The sequence below is a fragment of the Strongylocentrotus purpuratus genome, unplaced genomic scaffold (genome assembly GCF_000002235.5).
Source record: "Strongylocentrotus purpuratus isolate Spur 01 unplaced genomic scaffold, Spur_5.0 spur5_scaffold_14, whole genome shotgun sequence".
NCBI lineage: Eukaryota > Metazoa > Echinodermata > Echinoidea > Camarodonta > Strongylocentrotidae > Strongylocentrotus > Strongylocentrotus purpuratus.
Genome location: NW_022145599.1, coordinates 27,120,667 through 27,141,192, shown reverse-complemented (window position 1 = coordinate 27,141,192; position 20,526 = coordinate 27,120,667). Strand labels below are relative to the sequence as shown.

At 37.5% G+C, this 20,526-nt stretch overlaps 2 protein-coding genes across 3 annotated transcripts; one reads left to right on the top strand and one right to left on the bottom strand.

The window, feature by feature from the left end:
* Positions 1–277: 277 nt before the first annotated feature.
* Positions 278–3,944, bottom strand: LOC587789 (NADH dehydrogenase [ubiquinone] 1 alpha subcomplex subunit 6). The gene is made up of 3 exons (XM_787498.5): positions 3,782–3,944; positions 1,754–1,869; positions 278–731 (listed from the first exon to the last, which is right to left on the bottom strand). Exons 1-3 carry the CDS (start codon positions 3,918–3,920, stop codon positions 603–605), a joined length of 384 nt encoding a protein of 127 aa, XP_792591.3. The 5' UTR covers positions 3,921–3,944; the 3' UTR covers positions 278–602.
* A 3,371-nt stretch (positions 3,945–7,315) lies between these two features.
* LOC594475 (small RNA degrading nuclease 5) lies at positions 7,316–20,225 on the top strand. Of its 2 annotated transcripts, none has more exons than XM_030984602.1 (14): positions 7,316–7,432; positions 8,303–8,452; positions 8,825–8,947; positions 10,218–10,426; positions 10,990–11,113; positions 11,698–11,806; positions 12,263–12,507; positions 13,636–13,751; positions 14,325–14,463; positions 15,769–15,860; positions 16,669–16,821; positions 17,826–17,943; positions 18,639–18,749; positions 19,426–20,225. In XM_030984602.1, exons 1-14 carry the CDS (start codon positions 7,331–7,333, stop codon positions 19,624–19,626), a joined length of 1,992 nt encoding a protein of 663 aa, XP_030840462.1. In that variant the 5' UTR covers positions 7,316–7,330; the 3' UTR covers positions 19,627–20,225. The 2 variants fall into 2 exon arrangements, with proteins under 2 accessions (XP_030840462.1, XP_030840463.1); XM_030984603.1 differs by lacking the exon at positions 7,316–7,432 and adding an exon at positions 7,444–7,563.
* The last annotated feature ends 301 nt before the right edge of the window (positions 20,226–20,526 follow it).

Below are 20,526 nucleotides of genomic sequence, written 5' to 3'. Positions count from 1 at the left end.
GCCTTATCTGGTAGAGCTAAATTTGAAACACTAAACTTCTACACAGAATTTTGAGACTTTGCTCCATTGATTATTTATGGTACTTTATGCAAATGAAATGAAATTATGTCCCTTCCAGGGCATCAAATTTTTATTTTTTGACCAGTTCAAAAGTGTTCCACATAAAATTTACGATATTTGTTGTTGCGAGATGCGGATGAGCGCTGCGTCATTGAAGTTCTGGTTTATCATATTGAATTGCGTTATGCAGGCGAGACCGCCGAGAGCGTTTCCCTTGTTTTTCAGGAGGAGCTTCAACTAAACCCATCATGTCATGAACACGTGTCTGCCATTGATCATTATTCTACAGAAAAACAAATTCCTCACACATCTAGGAATCAATCATTTCTAACCTAGGAGCATCTCCCAGCATCAAGACTGCTTCATAACATTGCAGATGTGATTTTGACAAGAAGAAATCTGAACGTATCCAATAAAATCAAAACAATCGGGACTGTCCATGCCTTCCAATAGATACCAAGTGTATTTCAATGCAATATTATACATTACAATTTCTACAATGTAGGTACAGAACTAAATATGCTAACTAGATATATATGCCATCATTCCTTTCCCGAATAGAATTTGCTGAGGAAGTCTGTTTGTGCTGGTCGCTCTGATTCGTAGAAGTAGCGCATGACGTGGGTTCTCTGCTTCCAGACCTTGATTGTTTCTTCTAATTCCATCTTTCCCTGTAATGGGGAGTAGGGTGGAGAGCAGTGACAGGGTGGTGGAAGTGTTCAGAAGAGAGCCAAGGGAGGAGAAAAATGGAATGGGAAAGAAAGCGAGAGACAGGAAGAGAAAACGGAAGGATATTGTTTATTATAAAGCAGTTTGGAAAATGAGTAATGGAAAAATAAACAAATAATTTACTGAAAAATAGCAAAAATCATAGTTGATATTAATTCATTTATGAGCATGCAAGAACATAAAAAGGGTCTCGGAGCTAGACTAGTCTGTGCTACCAGTTTAACCAACTCCACAAAAAGTGTCATTCATATATTCAAATATACATGTACATGTATAATACAGAGTTGGGTATGGGTTATTCTTTCGAAGGTTCCGTATACACGTAGCCATCTCACAGATATGTAGGCACTAGTCTTCGGTTCTGCTATGATGATAAATAAATTCAGATTGGAAAACTGTTAAAAAATGCTTAGGCAATTATGTCACACAAACTTGTTTGAAGCTAACATATCAATAACACAAATAGCTTATTCTATTTTCATCTGATTTATATTTTAAAAAAACATTTTGATGCATAAGTTCAGTACATAACTTTTTAATAATTTTTCTTTTCAAATGCAGTTTCACTGAACATGCTACATTATCTTTGGGAAATGGGAATCATCTTTTGAATCACAATATTGACTTTGAATGTTATGTGAATATGGGCAGCACCGCAGCAGAACATTTATTTATCATTCATTAAAAATATGCATTAAAAAACATCACACCTATAAATTCAAATATCTATTGCACAAGAGCAACATATGCTGTCATACATGTTGCACACAAATTTACATGTGGGCTCCATCTACAGGAAAGAAAATGTACAATAATATTTACAATTTTACAGCACACTGAATAGTAACATGAACATTAAACAGAATGTTATTACAAAGGATTTGAGGGAGGAAATGTTGTCAATTTCATGATATATAATGAATGGTATTTTGCTACTTAGAGTCTTAGACATAGTAAAATGTACCTTTATCACTAACATATCCACGACTCTGTAATCCCTGATGTGTGCATTTTTCATGAACATCTCCTTCACCTTGTTTCTTCCTTCTTTGACAGATATGTCTAGCTGATACTGTTGAACTGTTAAATGAAGGATAAGCAAAAGAAAACAGAAATTACATAATTACACATTGAAGCACATTAGAAATCTAGGTATAGACTACATCTACATCATACATGTAGGGTTTATAGAAATATAGACCACACAGACCACATTTGTAGCTGCATTATCTTGCCGGCTGCCTGACTGTGTATTAAAAACTGTTCAGTTGATTCTCAACATTTCAAACACCACTGTACAAAAAACTCAACTGAATTCGCTAAAAATTAAATACAATTTTTACTATTTAAACCGATGTTTGACTAGACCCCCTAATCAGTAGGGGCGCTGGTCCAAGAATAAGGATCGTCTTCATAAAAGAGGTCGTCTTTGTAAACGCAGACCGATGCGTCCTCTAAAATGAGGACCGTCTGCATTTTCGCAGACGTTTCATATTTTAGATCGGCAGATCAGCGCTTTGGCGATGCAAAAAAAAGGATTCCCAGATGATTTTCTTGAAGTATTTTACATTGACTTTGTACAGAGACTTTCACATTATGAGCAATAAATCCTTAGGAAGACGGACAACCCTTAAAAGTAGACGGTGAACTAGGGTTATATTCCCACAGGGAATCCATTTCTTGCATCGCCAGCTGGCCGTTTGGTAACCCAAAACCCGCAGAGCGCCGATGAAAAAAAAACGTCCTCGAAAATACAGACGGTACTTATTTTTGTCTGCGTTTATGAGGACGATCCTCATTCTCGGACCAGCGCCCCTACTGCTAATGAAAATTCAAATTGTGAGTCTAGAGTCTACTGAGTAGTCTAGTACTGTCAGCTGACTGTCAAACTTGCTTGTGAGCAATAGTGTGCAGTGTGTGCAATTGCTGCCTCTCAGCAAGTATTCAGCGCTAGAGGTCAATACGCATTAGCATTGACTGATTGACTCTATGCTTTGCTGGAGTGGGGTTAGACGTAGACCAAATTTTCCGTCTCTTTCGTTCGTTAGCCTCTTATTGGGGTAGGGTCGGCTCTCTCTTTAGAGACGGAAACCGTCTATACACATTCCCTTGATAACGCCACGGCCATTTCAGGTCGTAGCGTTTTGCCCCCAAAATCCCCCAAAATGTCATTTTACCTCATGCATTGATTATTTAAAATTAGGAGAAGGTTATACTACATCGGTTCCACTTACCAACTTGACTGAAATAATCCGTTTAATGGTCCCTTTTAAGGAAATTATGGGTCAAAATCGATATCCATGTTGAAATCTTGCAAGCCGTGTTAAACTCTCGCTGCGCACGGAGTCATCTAAATCAATCTCATCCCTTCTAGTCTACGCCGAACGCAAAACGATTATGCAGGAAAAACTGTGCGCCATCTACACGTTCGTAATGGCGTTATCGATGTTTTTCCTTCATAATTGTTTTGCGTTCGGCTTAGACTAGAAGGGATGAGATTGATTTAGATGACTCCGTGCGCAGCGAGAGTTTAACACGGCTTGCAAGATTTCAACATGGATATCGATTTTGACCCATAATTTCCTTAAAAGGGACCATTAAACGGATTATTTCAGTCAAGTTGGTAAGTGGAACCGATGTAGTATAACTATTACCTTCTCCTAATTTTAAATAATCAATGCATGAGGTAAAATGACATTTTGGGGGATTTTGGGGGCAAAACGCTACGACCTGAAATGGCCGTGGCGTTATCAAGGGAATGTGTATATACGGTTTCCGTCTCTAAAGAGAGAGCCGACCCTACCCCAATAAGAGGCTAACGAACGTCTAGGTTAGACGGTGCGGTGAGACCATGACCAGGCCCACGCCACCCCGATCCTGCCCGCGGAGCTGCTGGTCAAATGCCCGATGAACGGGGAGGCAAATCCTTACGCAACAAACGCATCATTTTCGATCAAATTCATAATTCTTCACATCATATGACCATCCTTACTTGCATGAGGTACTTCTCTCCACCAAGCTTTATATAGCTGTATCACCCTTCCTCTGGCTTCTTCAGGATTCTTCGACATAAAAGGCTTTACTTGCCTGGCTACAGCCGCAGCCCGAGCTGCTTGATTAATAGACGCCATGTTTATGTGCTAAAAGGGGAATTGATGCCAATTTAGTACGAACGTGTAGAACTATGTACAGTAGTGATCGATGCGAAGTAAATGGTCTAGAAGTGTGTAGTTGAAGTGTTTCAATTAAATAGGTAATCTCGCGATCGAATATCAATGATCTGTCTCAGACTCTCACTAAAAAAAAAAGATGTTGTTCTTGCAAGCCCTTTATTGAGTAACTATGTCGACAATTAACGTAAAAATTATATCACCAGAAATGATATTAGGTAATAATTTATCAATTGTTATTGATAACGTGCATTATCTTTTTGTTTTTGTTATGTTTGATTATTCAATATAAATGTCAGCATTTCACATTCTCTCCCCCCCCCCCACCCACCCCCCCCCCCTCCTCTCTTCTATTTTTCTTTTTCTTTACACCAAATACCATTATAACTTTCTTCTTTCTCTGTTTTTCTCGTTCCAGTTTGCTTTTTTCCTCTCGATTCCTTTGTATATATTTTCATCCTCTCCTTTTCAAATTTCAAGCTATCCCTTTTGTACATATTTCCCCCATATTCAATCATGTGTAATTTTGATAACTTTGAAACATTTTTAAAAGTGAAACCTTGATGGATTATTTTATATGGGGACCTTGCTCTTACAAGCCCAGCTTTTCTAAGGTCTCCACTTTCTTTCATTTGGATTATGTATCGACTTAAATTACATGGGTTGGTCGGTCGGAAATCTTTTTTTTTTCCGTCCCTCTTTGGGCTGATATAAACGGTAAAAAAAAATGTAAACAAAATTAAAGAAATTCGACCGTGGATTTCAAGATTTTGGGGTCGGTCGCAAAGGGCAATACAACATTTTGTTTCTGTAGGCCTCATAATGATTTAGGCGTAGCTATATACCACTGCAGGCATGATTCATAACCCCCCCCCCCCACCCCCCCCCCCCTCTTCGCCCCTCCTCCACTGAATTATTGTAGATGAATGTCAAAAGTTCAAGTTGTCAAGTTTCAAGTAGTTTAGTTTGTCTTTCTTACAACTTGAATGTAATACAATTTAACAAATTTATTACATGTGACAGAGTACATATAAAAAGGAACAATTACGATAATCAAAACAAGTCAATAATGCATTTTAGTGAATACAGAAAGACGATCGAGGAGATCGACCTAATTAAGAAAAGCCTAGCTTGCAAAAGTCAGGTCCCTCAAAGCAACAGATCATAATAATAAAAAAAAACAGCCTGGTTATATAATATTGTAAATTAATACAAGAAATGTGCGTCAAAAGCGCTTAAGTACTATAAAACAAATAACTATAAAGTTCATGGTTTCAAGAGAGAGAGAGAGAGAGAGAGAGAGAGGGGGGGGGGGCGGACGCGCGGGGGGAGAGAGAAATACGGAGAGGGGCCGGGATATATACTGTTTTTGCAGGTTTATGGTTAGGGTATAAGGTTTAGGGTTAGGGTTAGAGTTAGGGGTTAAGGTAAAAGACAGAAAAATGACCGTTTTTGCAGCGCAGCCGAGTTACTGGCCCTATGGGCAAACTACAGAGTGAGTCAAAAAAAAGTTTACACCTAGAAAATTGCTAATTATTTCATCGATGAACATTAAACTGTTATATGTCTTATGAAAGAGTGTTTTATCCCAAATCATTTGGTACCATTTTTGTGTGGTATGTGTTCACGCTTGGATGAACAGGAGACATTTTTTGTGAGAGTGCAAAAATCGACTTGCGCCAAAGTTGCCTATGTGATGTTTGAATAAAACAATTGGGATTTGGGTATTAATTCGGTCTTTGCAGATCCAAATAACATCCCTAACAAAATTAATCATGCCACACATATCAAATATCGAATATCAAATATCAACGAACATTAATTTGTGCGCGTGTGTGTGGGTGTGTGTGACTTTGCCCTTTGCAAAAAAACATATGCAATGCATTTCATTTGATACATTCAATTCATTCCCTCACTCCGCTAATCCCAACATAATACATACTGAAGGCATCACTTTGGCGCAAGTCGATTTTTGCACTCTCGCAAACAATGCCACCTGTTCATCCAAGCGTGAACACAATGATTTGGGATAAAACACTCTTTCATGAGATGTATAATAATTTACTGTTCATAGATGATTTTAAAAATACTTAGCAATTTTCTAGGTGTAAACTTTTTTTTGACTCACACGGTATATAGACCTTCTTTGAGTTTGATATGCCATTGATTTTATCAGTTTAAAATTGACTGCGTATTTGCCCCTTTTTTCCTCTCTTTTGTGGAGTAAATGTAAAGAACATAAAGCCCCAAAACACCTCCTCCCAAACTCTCTCTCTCTCTCTCTCTCTTTCTCTCTCTCTCTCTCTCTCTCTCTCTCTCTATATATATATATTGTCTTTGATCCGGTTAGCCCGACCCCAAAGAGAGAGAGAACGAGAGAGAGAGAGAGAGAGAGAGAGAGAGAGAGAGAGAGAGAGGGGGGGGAGTTGGGGGGAGGGGAGTTTTGTGCTTTATGCTTTTGGCTTTATTGTGCTCTTTACGTTTACTCCACCAAAATGAGGGAAACGGGGGCAAATGTACAGTCAATTTAAAACTGATAAAATCAATGGCATCAAACTCAAAGAAGGTCTAAATAGTTTGCCCATAGACAGGGACTGATTTTTATGATTATGGAGATAATGATCGAGCACCTTTGAACTCATTTTTAAATCAAGATTTAAAGAAAGAAATATATTTTTGTTGTGTGCGTCAGGCATAGATGACAATCCTTTTTATTCGTCTCTTTTTTGTGTGTGTGTGTGTTATTGTCTGTCCTTTGTGTGTGTATATTCGTATATCCTTGGGAATTTTCACTTATTGTTTTTGCCCATGTGAAATTTGTATCATGTACAAAGTGACATGTTCATGTTCATTTTTTTGTTGGGGGTGGGGGGGGGGGGGCCCGGGGGGTTGTATCAGATGTTTCTGCATTTATTGATTCAAATAAAAATAATAGCATAATTGATTTACATAAAGAGTGACAACTGAATACACACACATAAATTAAAATGCATATGGAGTTACTAACTCTCATATGAAGAACCGAACGTCAAAGAATCAATTAAGATGCACTGCATGCATGAGGCCACTATCATAAGCATGAAGGCCACAAACTCTCACCACAAACGTTTGCTTTTAAGAAAAGTTGCCACCCGTAAGTTATTTCCACTGTATGTATTCGAATATGAAAAATAAATAAATAAAGGTTTAGTGAGTTGAATTAATGTAAAGGTCGAGGGAGATATGATACCGTGTGCCACCTCGCCTCCCCCCCCCCCCCCCCCCCCCAATTGATCCGCCCCTGCTGTCGATATAAACATGTGGGCCTCCGTAATAAATTACCTCTCTCGAGCTCTCCCCGGTAAAATTCCGTATTTTCATGTTCTGTGGTCATGCACTCAGCCCATCGCGACACCTCAGCACAAATCTGTAAGGAGATTTATATTGGCAACGTCAGAATTCCATTTCGACGGATTTCAATCACGCATGCAGGGGTAAGCAGACGCACATTTACATTTAATGATTTACATTTAATGCTTAGATTTTATCGATTAACGTTCAGATAACCCATGGCATGAATGGTTCTATAATGCATCTGTTAAATAACAACGATTTCGTTTAAATGGTATGTTTATTTTTGTTTTTATGTACCCGGTAACAAATTGAGACGTGTTAATACTTCGATCGTTTTTACCAGAATGGTCCCACACATTACGAAATGTGTGAGCAAACGTGGAAAACACAAATGCATGACATGCATGTCATGTCATGACGCATGAGCCATGAATCGAGTAACTAACTAGGTGTAGATGTTCTAGATCTTTGAGTGAAAATCACTCTTTTAATGCGATCGTGATTCCATCTTGAAGTATTTCTTCTCATTAATCAGTGAATAATAATATAATTCTAGCTGCATTTCATATGAACACGGAACCGGAGCGGATGACACGGTTTATGATTTGCGAATAGGCCTAATTGTACTGGGTTTAGCAGTAGGGGCGCTGATCGGAGAATAAGGATTTTCGTCATAAACGAGTATCGTCTTCGTAAACGCGGACAGACGCGTCCACGCTTTGGCGATGCGAAAATCTGATTCAGCGATGATGCTCCTTGATGCACTTCACACTAAGTTACACGTTGTGAACGTTAATCCTTGGGGAGACGGACAACCCATAAAAGTAGACAGTGAACTAGGGGTATTTTCTGTTTTTCGCATTGTCGGCGCGTGGATCGAGAACCCAACACCCGCAGACCGCCAATGGAAAAATCGTCCGCTAATTTATTTTAAAACAAATTGCACTTCTTCTGGCAAAGTGATTGAAATCTTCACTTTTTTTCCTTTTCCTAATCTTATATCTTTGAAGCTGACATCAAGTAAAATGGGTGTAGCAGAGAATTCAACCAAGCCAAGCAGGAAGCGTAAATCTGCTGCCATTGTGACTTCATCCAAACAGGATGAGGAGGAACCTTCAGGAAAGAAGCAGAAGAAGAAAGAAAAAACAGTTGTTGCTCAGGTATAAATTTATATTAATTTGATTAAAAAAATATGATTAGTAAATCATATGACAACTAAACAGTAAAGGTTGTGGTGCTCAACCCTTGCTTTTTAAGTATTTTGTTTTGGAAGGCAACCAAAATACTGTTTTTATTCCAAGTTAGATGCCTCAAGCAAAATATGGCAGGAAAGAAAGACCGTTACATAAGACTGATCAAGGAAACAAGAAGTTAGCAGACCTATGTGTCCTTTTTACAAAACATAAAGGTTCTTCGCTTAATACAGGGGTGGATAGAAACACTGCCATCATTAATTCAGACATAGTCTTCCTTCCAGGTAGTCACTCAAGCAGGGTTAACCATAACATTAATATTTTTTTCTCTGTTAACAGGCAGTAAATCGTGAAGAAACCATCAGCGATGCAGTGCCGTCTCCCAAACGCGAACATAAATACTCAGCAGAAGAAACGGCAGAATGGAAGAAGAGGAAAGTTTATTTTCAGAAGATGAAGATGGTAAGAAAAGCTGCATAGCTTGACCAATCTGCTTATCTATCAGCATTCATTTATCTGTCTTTTTATGAGTGTGGACCGTGGCAAAAAAATTACATCATCATGTATTTTTCAGAAGTACTTCTTTACTCTACCTTTCAAGTGTTACATGAAAATTCATTGATACTGAAATGTCTTGCTTGTGAATGAACAAGGTCTCTTTACTTTCTTCATGTTACATTTTACTACTAAATATTTGTATTTGTTTTTTTTCTTCACAATTGATCTATTTTAAAGGTACTATGTCCCTTTTGCAGCCAACCTCAAATTCTGTAGAGGGCAATTCCACGGTAACGGAAGGACACTCAAACAAGATTTTTGAACTTCAGGTTCATACTAAAAGAACTGTTTTATTAGTATAAGATGTGAAACAGTACAGATATAATACCTATATAAGTGCCTTTAATTCTCCCAAAAAAAATTGTCATTATAGTTAAGTAGTTTAAGAATGTGCATATTAATTATCTCGGTAACGGAAGGACATAAAAATGGACATGGTTTTTCCAGTTAATTAGTGTTTATCCAAACTTTGTGAAGTTGATGAAGCTTTCCACTTGACTGAAACACATTTTGTTCCCCATAGTTTAATACATACTAATAAAACATTTCTTTTAGTATGAACCTGAAGTTCAAAAATCTTGTCTGAGTGTCCTTCCGTTACCGTGGAATTGCCCTAGAACTTTGCAGGAATTATGAATATGTCATATATGTTCTATCTTTAAAATTTAAACGTTAGCAGTGTCCTAATATTCAAATTATGCAAGGAAACCCGTTTACATGCTAGACTTCACTGTCAGACACTATTGAGTGACTAACTGGATTTTTTTCTTCTTTGGTAATAACATACATAAAATAGCTGTAAATGGTACATGAGCATTTGTCTATAGCAATAACCCACTTCTTGTGATGGCCAAAATTAAACTGATTGAATCTTTGCGTAGCATAAAACGTATGACCATTCGGTACAATGGTCTAAAAATCAAGACTATTACTTATTGGCTCTACAGCTCTCAAGTCGATTTGACAACTAATAGTCGTTATTTTCCCTCTTGAAGACATTTTTAATCCCAACCTTTTTTAGGGAAGTTCTAAATTAGTATTATCTTTCAAATGCCATTGGAATTTAACCTTTTAATTTTTTGGCCTGCAAATGGGACATAGTACCTTTAATAGATCTTATTGCCATCATTTAAATGTGTATTTACAATTCTCTCTCTCTCTCTCTTATTTTCAGCAACAACCAAAATTGTTTCTAAATGAGAATACACCAAAAATGAATGGTAACCACATCGCAAACAATGGCAGCAGCACGGAAAAGAGTGTAGATTCACCAAAGATAAAAGTGCCAACCATATTTAAACGAAAAGATCCAATAACACTCACAGAAGTCTTGTATCTTCTCCAGTATGGACTGCTAGGGAACTCTGCAAGTTTTCCACCAAGGTATGAGATTTTGATATTCTTTGATAATCAGTGAAAAGAGAAACAGAGACAGAGAAAAGGAGAGCAACAGATAGGGAGGAAAGTCAAAGAGGAAGGGAGATAAAGTAAGAGAGAGAGAGAGAGAGAGAGAGAGAGAGAGAGAGAGAAAGAGAAAGAGGAAGAGAAAGAGAGAGAAAGCCTATTTAACCCAAGTCTATGAGGCTGGAGACCCACAAAATCGAACGATTTTGATTGAGTTTTTAACCATCTACTATTTTGAGGATTACCATGGATTGTATATAATCCTCTGAAAGAAATTTTCCAAGAACTAGACAGTTATTTTAAAGAAAAATAATGTTGAACTCTGGCCTCAGTTGCCCTTGTTCTAATGGACCTTTGGTCAACGGGGATGTCACATGAGAGAGAGAGAGGAGGAGCAAGAAAGAGAAACAATGAAAACGTTGTTGGAAGTGGCGTACACATTGATAATGTATATAGAATATGAAATTCACATACTAAGTCTGAATGATACCAACTGAGATATGCTAAAATATTATGATTCTTTATTCTGTTATTTGGTACAGTTGGTGCAAGCTACTGAGGGTTGGTAAGATCAAGAAGGTCGTCTTTATCATTCTGAATGGTGTTACCAGCCGAATCTACAGGAGAAAGAGACATTGCTTCCCAAACATAGCTTCTAAATCCCTTGTGAGTAATGCCTCATGTTGTTATATTTTCATTACTCTCATAGTCTGATATTCAAGCCTTGGGGAATATCTTCTTTCTAAGATTGAATGATGTCTACTGGTAGGGTTATGTACAAAAAAGGAAAATTTTCTCTGTATTTGAGTCTGTGTAGTTGCTTCTAGGCGGTAACCATTTATAGCCAGTTTTAACTAATCATTTTTCTTTGAACAAACTGGGATTTAAGAAACATTACATTAACTTTCTACCAAATTTACTATTTGTTAACCTTATATTAAAAGGCAAACTTATCATGATAAGTAAGTTAACCTTAGATTGGCTAGGAATGAAATTTTGAGCTGCCATCTATTATTTGCACTGTGGCATGTGGTATCATTCAGCTTCATCACAAATCAAATGATTTAATAATGCAGGCATTTCTGATTTTCTGTTGATCATGTATGATGTAGTGTATTTGATATATCATATTTGTTGGTGTTTCCATTGTTTTGGGGTCCTAACTATTAATGTATGTTGAAGGTGTTATTCTTGATATAATTATCTATCTCATTTGCATTTTGATATTTGTTATCTGCTCCAATATTCAGTCTACCAAAGTCATTCCAGCTCTCAGTTACTTTGCCATGCTCCAAGATGTTCTATCTACCGTGAAAAGCAACACCAAGTTCAGCCTTCACAAGCATAGGATAATAGCAGGTAAAGGTGTTATAGGAGGAAATCCTTTTTAATTGGATTGAATTATATCATTTAGGTCAGCTAAGTATAAATCTGTGGGATATTAAAAAAAGCATTCAATATCAGTTAAAATCATTTAGTAGTAAGGTTAGTTTGTGGTATGAGGTATAAATTCTTGTTTTAATTTTCTGTCATTACCAGGCAATTAAGATTACTTTAAAAGTTTTGTCTCAAAAAACAATGACAATAGAACGATAAACTGAATTCTGTTCCGTTGGTTATCTCATATTAGAGACTGAAATATCCATTAAATTAATGTGATATATAATTGCCATCCTTTGTTTTTTAAATAGTAGACGGGCGAGTTGAGCTGTCTAGGTAGAAGTCCTTTAGGGATAGTTGGTAGGAAATGGTAGCCCAGAGGCTAGTTGTCTCATAATCATAAGAAATTATCTTCTTGTTTGTTCTTTTCTACAGCTATGAAATATGAGAAAGCAGTCAAGGAGAACCAGGTCGAAGAAGAACTGAAATTGATTGAGGGAAAGGCTGAAAATGGCATTGTGGATGGAGCACCGCAGCCAGGGAAGACCCACTACCTAGTCAGCAGGGAGGAGATGGAGAGTAGGGGCTACCCCCGTCCGGGTGACGAGGGGTGTGTTCACACCAGGATTGTGGAGCAAGTCACTGATCAGAGCCCCATCATAGGCATTGACTGTGAAATGGTATGTACATGTCCTTAAAGAGAAATTTGAGTTCTGGGAAGAGGTGAAAAATAGTTTGTGAGTGTTATTGTATTATGCAAGTGTGGAAGAACATCAGAAAAAAAAGGTTACCTGAAAAGCATGGCTCTTCAAGTGCCTTAATATTTCAAATATGGCATGTAACATCATACAAATCAGGACAGATTTTTATGCCGCATGTTCGTGTAGACCCATATACATCTTTCTATGTATAGTGCTAAAACTTTGCCAAGACTGGGCCAAATTACTTATCATTTTGATGATTTCAGAACCTTGCAGTTCATACCAATACTTATATCCTAGATGTTCAACCTTTTCTGATCGATTCCACGTTTCTTTCACAATGGAATCGCATGACCAGAACTCAACTTTATTTTTAAAGTGATAGTGCTATTGTGAATGATATTGCATTATTAATGTGAAAGGGGTTGGTAGGATGATGTACATTGTTCACAATTTTGATTAAGCAGTAAGAGCTTCTGTTTCTCTTCTTCCTGTTATGGGACTTTTTTGCTATGTCAGCAATTAATCGCAATAGAGCCTTCACGAAAGAAGTTAGAGCCACATAGTAGTCAGTGTCCATGTGTATTGCATCATAATAGGATGAGAATTCCTTAGGTAAGGCACAGTGCATTACACAAGGCCTGTCAGTCATAAAAGTGAAGTCCACTCATGGTGACTGACAACGTCTGTTAACGGGTAATCATTCAAATGGTGTCAAATTCACCATAAGAACCCACCTATCAAACATCTAGGTGAGAATATAAAAAATGGCTCATGATTAGTTTGGTTCAAAGAAACATAAGCTTAAACTACATGTTAAGTCACGTCATGGGCACTTCCAAACTATTTTGTCCCTTACGATACTGATCACATCTAAGATTACAGTTTATCTTGATGACTGTATCAAGCTGATAGCCCTACTAGAGCTTGAATCAGACAAAACATAAATAAAATGATATCTTTATGTCAATTTTGATTAAAAAATCCATTAGAAATTAAAAAATATTCAGTTGCATATGGGACATTCCAGGAATTAAACCCTCATTTCCACATTTGTCATTTGTGTCATGAAAGGTATTATAAAGTAGATTGATAATTTTCTTGAAGGTGATAACGACTGCTGGTACTGAGCTAGCTAGGGTCTCTCTCACCGATGACAAAGGGAAGATGCTCTACAACTCACTGGTCAAACCAATAAACCCTGTCAGGGATTATGTGACCAGGTAAGTCTTGACCACAGACAGGAAATGTAACGAGTATGTGATCTTATATAAAATTGAATTTATATCCCCTGCTGTAGAGGTGCCTCATATTATAATACTATCATTCATTACAATTTTCATGTATCAGATGTTGTAGGCATTATTTGTGATGATAAAGAAAGTATCATTGCATAATTGACTGGTTTATCTCGGACATTACAGTACTCAAAATTTTTGTTTCTTGTCAAGCATCCTACATGCAGGAAAGGAAAGATACAGGGCAGGACATTTTACACAATGATTTGTTAAAAGTTGGCAAATTTACGGCTTCTTTCATGGCATTAAAAGCATGCAGAGATTTAGGGCCACATACATACATATGAATAGTTTGAAGACAGTTATATGAATTTTTAAGCATTCCAGTTCTATAGATGTATTTCATGTAAAGGAAGGATTACAAGTTATCCAACATAGCCTACTGCTACATCTACCTGTTCTACTTCTACTACTTCTTCTAATACTACTACTCAATTCTAATTTCACAAAATTTATCCTGTTTTAAATCCATGTCTTGTCTCCTCTGAACCATTTCAGGTATAGCGGGATCACCAAGAAGTTGCTGGAGCCTGTTGAGACCCGGCTGGCCGACGCCCAGAAGGCTGTGATAGATGTCCTACCAAGGGATGCCATCCTGGTAGGACAGGGACTAGAGAATGATCTCAGAGCTCTGAAGGTAAACCATCCCTCTCTCTCTCTCTAAGTGCCATATCAATTGACTTTGGCGATCATGCTGGTCCGCAACCCTCGGCTCCTAGCCTTCTCTATTAGCACCACTCCCAGTTCTTTCACTTCTCTCTCTTCCAACAATTTCTGCAGACTGTCCATCCAAAGTATCCTCCTTCTTCCTCTACTCCTTCTTCCCGCAATTTCCCCTGTCAATACAAGATTCTCTAGGCCTTTTTTACGTGTAATTTGACCCATGAACGTTATCTGCCTAAGCAACATCTCACGTATCATCTTCCTTTGCACTCCTGTCTCCAGCTCTTCTAAGAACTTCCTCATTACTAAGGTAAACCAGAGCCCGTCTTGTAACGAGTTGCGATATAGATCCGAACCAATCTTACACTGTATGTCCTCCAATCAATCACAGCTTTACAGTATCCCATCTCTTATATACATAATTGTAATTAATTGCAACTGCTTGTTAGACTGGTAGGACAGGGACTGGAGAATGATCTCAGAGCTCCTAAGGTAAACCAGAGCCCCGTCTTATAAAGAGTTGCGATAGATCGGAATCAATCATATGTCCTCCAATCAATCACAGCTTTACAGTGTGCCATCTCTTATGCACATAGTTGCGATTAATTGCAACTGGTAATGAGACAGGTCCCAGAGATGCTCTTTTGCATAAATTTGAGACTGGATGTAGGAATTTAACACTAATGCAAAGATTTTGAGAATCCATCGATAGTGAAGGAGTATTGATATAGTCAATAAATCAGTACAAACCACCCTACCAGGTACATGTTTGAATCACTGCCAGGGCATCAATGTCCTCTCTTTTGTTTGAAAACCTGCTATTGTGACCAAGTAATGCCTAGTTTAATACAAGAAGGTGACACCAAGCATTCTGAGCCAGTTTGCTCAATTGTTTAATCTATGGCCCTTGGATATCCTAAAATTGAAACCAAGTCAATGCCCTTTGCGTAATTTGGATAATAAACGGTCATTATCCAATAGTAATGACCGGTCATTAGTAAAATCATGCTATAGAACATCATTTTATAAAACAGATCAAACGTAATCTCATAAAACAAATAATACACATCATTTTGTTCGGGCATTAGTAAAATTACCCAAACTCGGTACCTTCAAAACAGTCCAAACACCCACGGCTATCGCCTCAAGCATGTTAGACTGTTCCGAAGGTACCTTGTGTGGGTAATTTTACTAATGCCCTCACTGCTATGTATTATTTGTATACCATCAGGTTCCAGTAGGCAGTGGGTTAAGATTGTTTGTCCTTTGTGTTCTACAGATCTATCACCCTCACTGTGTGGATACTAGTAATATGTTCACTGCATCGGGAAGGAGAGTCAAGCTGAAACTCCTAGCCAAGGAATACCTCAAGTAAGAAGTCTATGCACAATCATTGTTATCCTCAAGAAGGTTTAAAATTGATCGCAGCAAGGAACAGTTTTCTAAGGAAGAGATATGAACGATGACTTTGAACTCTGTAGGGACATTAATGTCTATTAATGTTTTTGTACGCATCTGACTTTTCATTTCCTGTAAAACCAGAAAGTTTTGCATGCATGAAACTTTTATGAATTTTGTGAGTGGTTTAGATTTGGAGCTAATAGTCACAACTGAAATACAATGAATTTTCAAAAATTTGAATATGAGGGAATTTGAAGAGCAATTCATTTCCAGGGCCCTTTCTACTTTGATATCCCCTCAGACTGACATAAAAGGAATGTGAGATATCACAAATTATGTGTCATCTTTACCGGTATCCAACCTTTTCTATAACCTCTAGTTCAAGGGATTTGGTATCTTTGCCTCAGTTTCTATACAAAATACTGGTTTTAGCTCATGCTGCTATCAAAATTATAAACCTTTAGGTCAGTCAGAAATCCCATGACTTTTAAAAGTCGATTGCCTGTCTGATTATAAAGATATTCATGATTGGAAATCAAACTTTCAAAAACCGTTTTCCCAACACTACAGATTTTGGGGGGAAAATGAGTATGTTAAAACCGGTCACTCAAAGATTTTCATTTTTTTTTGAGGCACTCCATGATCATTTTGAAGCACAATTTTTTTAGGGCTTCAATATTACACCATATCACAGACACTGATAACACATATGGCCATGCATCTCAGATTTGTAAAACTGGAAACATTATTAAACGATGCCGTTAATCTTTTCTCCCAGTCGTGATATACAGTGTGGTACAGCTGGTCATGACTCTGTAGAAGATGCTGCAGCAGCCATGGATCTCTTCAAGCTCAAACTAGCCAAGGGGGATAAGCTCAGAACCTACTACAGAGAATGCAATGCTGGACCTGTCTTTGCAGCAAGAGAGAGGTGAGTTACCAAGATCATACAATCCTTGATGAGATGATGTAATAATGATAATAATAATAGTGATGATAATTGTGCCTTCTTATATAGTACACATGTCCATCACACTGTGATGCTCCTGGCATTCCTACATTTTTTCCCCAGTCATAACTGGCGGCCTGATATATGGAGCGATCTGGCATGTCAGGTACCCATTTACACCTGGGTGGAGAGTGGCAAAAGTGGATCAATGTCTTGCCATGGGACGTTAGTGCAAGGCTGAGATTTGAACCCTCAACCCTTGGAGTGCGAGTCGAGTTAATGAACCACAATGCCACAACACCTCCGCATAGGATAAATACTGTGTTACCAAAAATCACAAGATTAAACCATTTCCGACCGATTTACTTGTTGAATGCTGAGATCAAGATAACTTTGTGCTGGAGTCCATTGTCAATGTGTGGTATACTCAAATGAAATTGCATCCAACAGGTTAATGAATTGATTGAAAATCTAGTAATTACGCTGGCTCAAGGGCTAGTGAGCATGAATTAACCAAAGCACTCTCAAAATTCACACGAGCACGTAATCATGAGCTGATGAGATACTGCGTTAAAAAGGTCAAAGGCATGGTATCGCTTGTTAAAAGTCAGAGGGGCATTTAATCCGTTTTAAAAAGATTATGCGTTCACGCCTGTCTGACTTACAAACCACTTCTAGCACACTATATGGTTGCTCTGATGTGAGAACAGTATCCCAACTTATCATTAACAAAGTATGAGAGTACATGTGGTTTCCTTGTGACAATAGTGTTCCTTGAATACAAAACCCCACTGTCCCCTCAACAAGAACGTTGAATCTCCAAGTACTGGTATTGTTCTTAAACCTTGCTCTATGTATATCCATAATTCTCTTGTCATCCCCGAGGAAGTGGAAGGCCCCTGAAAATTTTGATAGAAAAAAATACAAAGTTGGTATGAAATGAAATGTATCTTCTTCAAAGTGTGATCTTGATAATTCTCTTGTAGTATATTTGAGATAGCCCAGGAGCAGGGGAAGAAAGTAACTGCTGTTGACACCCGATTCACACTCAAGAAATTCAAGAAAGAGCCTGTCAGCTGTAACGTCTGCTTCAATGATAAAGAGGTATGTGTTTAAAGCTTTTTTGTACGTGCTTTGTACATATGCTATTCACTTTTTAATGTTATGAATCTAAAGTATGATTCTACTCAGGCCTGTTTTTTTTTAGAACATCTTGAATTGTATTTACAGGGATAAACAAAACTTGAAATGATACTGGTTTTACTATATCTTTTATTTAGTATTGTGCAGAGATATGAGATGTATTGCTCTAATAATCTACCTTCCTCCTTTTATATACAGTGTTTGTGCCACCAAGATGAGATCCATGAAAGGATGGTTTCAGTAAATTCCTCTTTGAATATCTTGAGAATCCTTATATGATGCTTCAACAAACCGAGGATTTGTAGAATGTTTTTAGATTTTTGGAAACATGTCATTATTTTAAGCAATAGTTACCTAGTGGCACAAAAAGATCCATCTGGAAAGCAAACTTGTTGAAAATCATAATTCTATCACAAAGAGTTAGAACGACATCCTTAGGATTCAGAGCTTTTGAATGCATGGACCATCTCGTTGAGGCTTGTTGTTAGCTAAACTTAATTCAGATATATAAAAGAGAGCTTTTAATTAACAAAAATCCCTAACTACTGCGCATTTTGTGTTCCGGACGCATCTTTTCTTGCAAGTACATCTCAGTAATGTAAGGTAACTAATAAACCTACCTTATGTAACTTCTTTTTTCTTCTTGTTTCATACAGATCTGCAAGAAAGCCTGTAATGCACTCTCCACCTCAGACTTTGTTTACATGCAATTTCATGGTTATAACAATCTAACTCAAGGCAACACGGTGGATGAAGCAGATACAGAGGTAAACATCAACCTTTAGAAATCATTCTACCCTTCTTTTGACTGGTAGCAAGCCAAAAATTTCTCATAAGTGTCTATGAAATTGGTTTTAACAGTGATGGATGTACTTGTCCAAATATATATTTTTCTCACAAATACTTCCTAGAGTGATTATGGAAGTACACTCAGTGATGCTTTCCATCAAACCCTGTCGACTTTTTTAAAGTCCTTTGTAATGCCAGGGCCCTGATTCGTAAACCTTGTTGTGAACTATAGCAATAAACAGTTATTGATATGCATGTAAGCTACAGAATTCTGTGCATTTGATTTGTCATGAGAATTTGTTTAATTTGGAATGTTCGAAAATTTTATTTATATCAAGTTTTATGAAACAGGACCCCGGTTTTCCTTCAAATAGTGCTGTCTTTTGTTTAAAATAAACTTCACAAATCTATTTCTCCCAGGTTTAATTTTTTTTTAATAAATTGTATCATTAGTACAACCCTCATTGTCTACACATCATGTTTAACCTTGAAATTCTTGGCCAAATACTGAATATCGCATAGTAATGTCTGAGTCATAAGTCATGAATATCACTGTGTTTCACAATGCTTATGAAGCTAATTATTGCGTGTGGTCTTGTTGCTTTCATCTCAACAACTTAGCCCTGTATCACTTTCAATCTATCTCCGTTTCAGACGACCCTCTCCCTAATGGACGAACGAGTAGGCACGGTATTGGACGCCCTTCCAGACAACTCCTTACATGTGATCCTTATGCCTGGGACTACAGAGATGAGAAAGGTCAAAGATCCCAAGCGAGGCGACTACAAGATGAGACACGGCAGATGCGTCATTGGTCTGAAGCTAGAAGAAATCACATACCCAGGAAACAGATAACAGTGACTTACACTGATGAGGAAACATATATTAACTTTTACATTTGGACAGTAGCCTTACCGGTACTCTTTTATTTTTCAAATAAGTACAGGTATCAAGAAGATGAATGGTATGCCAAGACATCTATTAAAGACATTGTGGTTCACCAAACACAAAATGCTTAAGTGCGTCGTGGTCTAGATAGGAAATTGTTACCCCAAGATTAGTACTGAAGTCTTGAGCTATTGGTGAAGTGATGACCAACTTGCGTTACAGAAAAGGAGCTCTGCATCTCTGCTGTTGGATAAGATGGATAACTCTGATTTCTTTGATTTTTTTAAAAAGCATATGAATACATATTTACATTTTTAAATAGTAAAATACATAAAGTGCCTTTGAACAGTTACAATATTATTCTCTCCACCCCCCCCCCCCCGACCTTTTTTTTCGCTCTCTCTCTCTCTCTTTCTCTTGCTCTCTTTCACTGTAGTTAATCATTCGCAAAGCATATATCTTGAGAAATTGCATTTGCAAGTTATCAACCATATCTTTCTCTCTCTTTCTTTACCTTTTCTTGAACAAGATTTGGTATGCAATAAAGGACATATAATACACCTGTATCTCTGACTCTAAACCTTATTCTCTTGTCAGTGCTTGAATGCCATAAAACTTAAAAACCGTGCATACTTGGAATTACCTTACAACCTTTATGAATACTGCTGGTACTTCACCATTTAATGTAGGCCTGTAGCGATTATGAAGAAGTGAAGTCCAAAGAATGATCGATTTGTGCTAGAAGGAATTTAGGGCATGCATTCATATGCTGCATTGCTCATAGAACTCGTACTAAAATTTGTCAGATTTCTTCGACTTAAAATCTGAATCCCATGGGTGAATTATTTCACATAAATTACCGGTGCA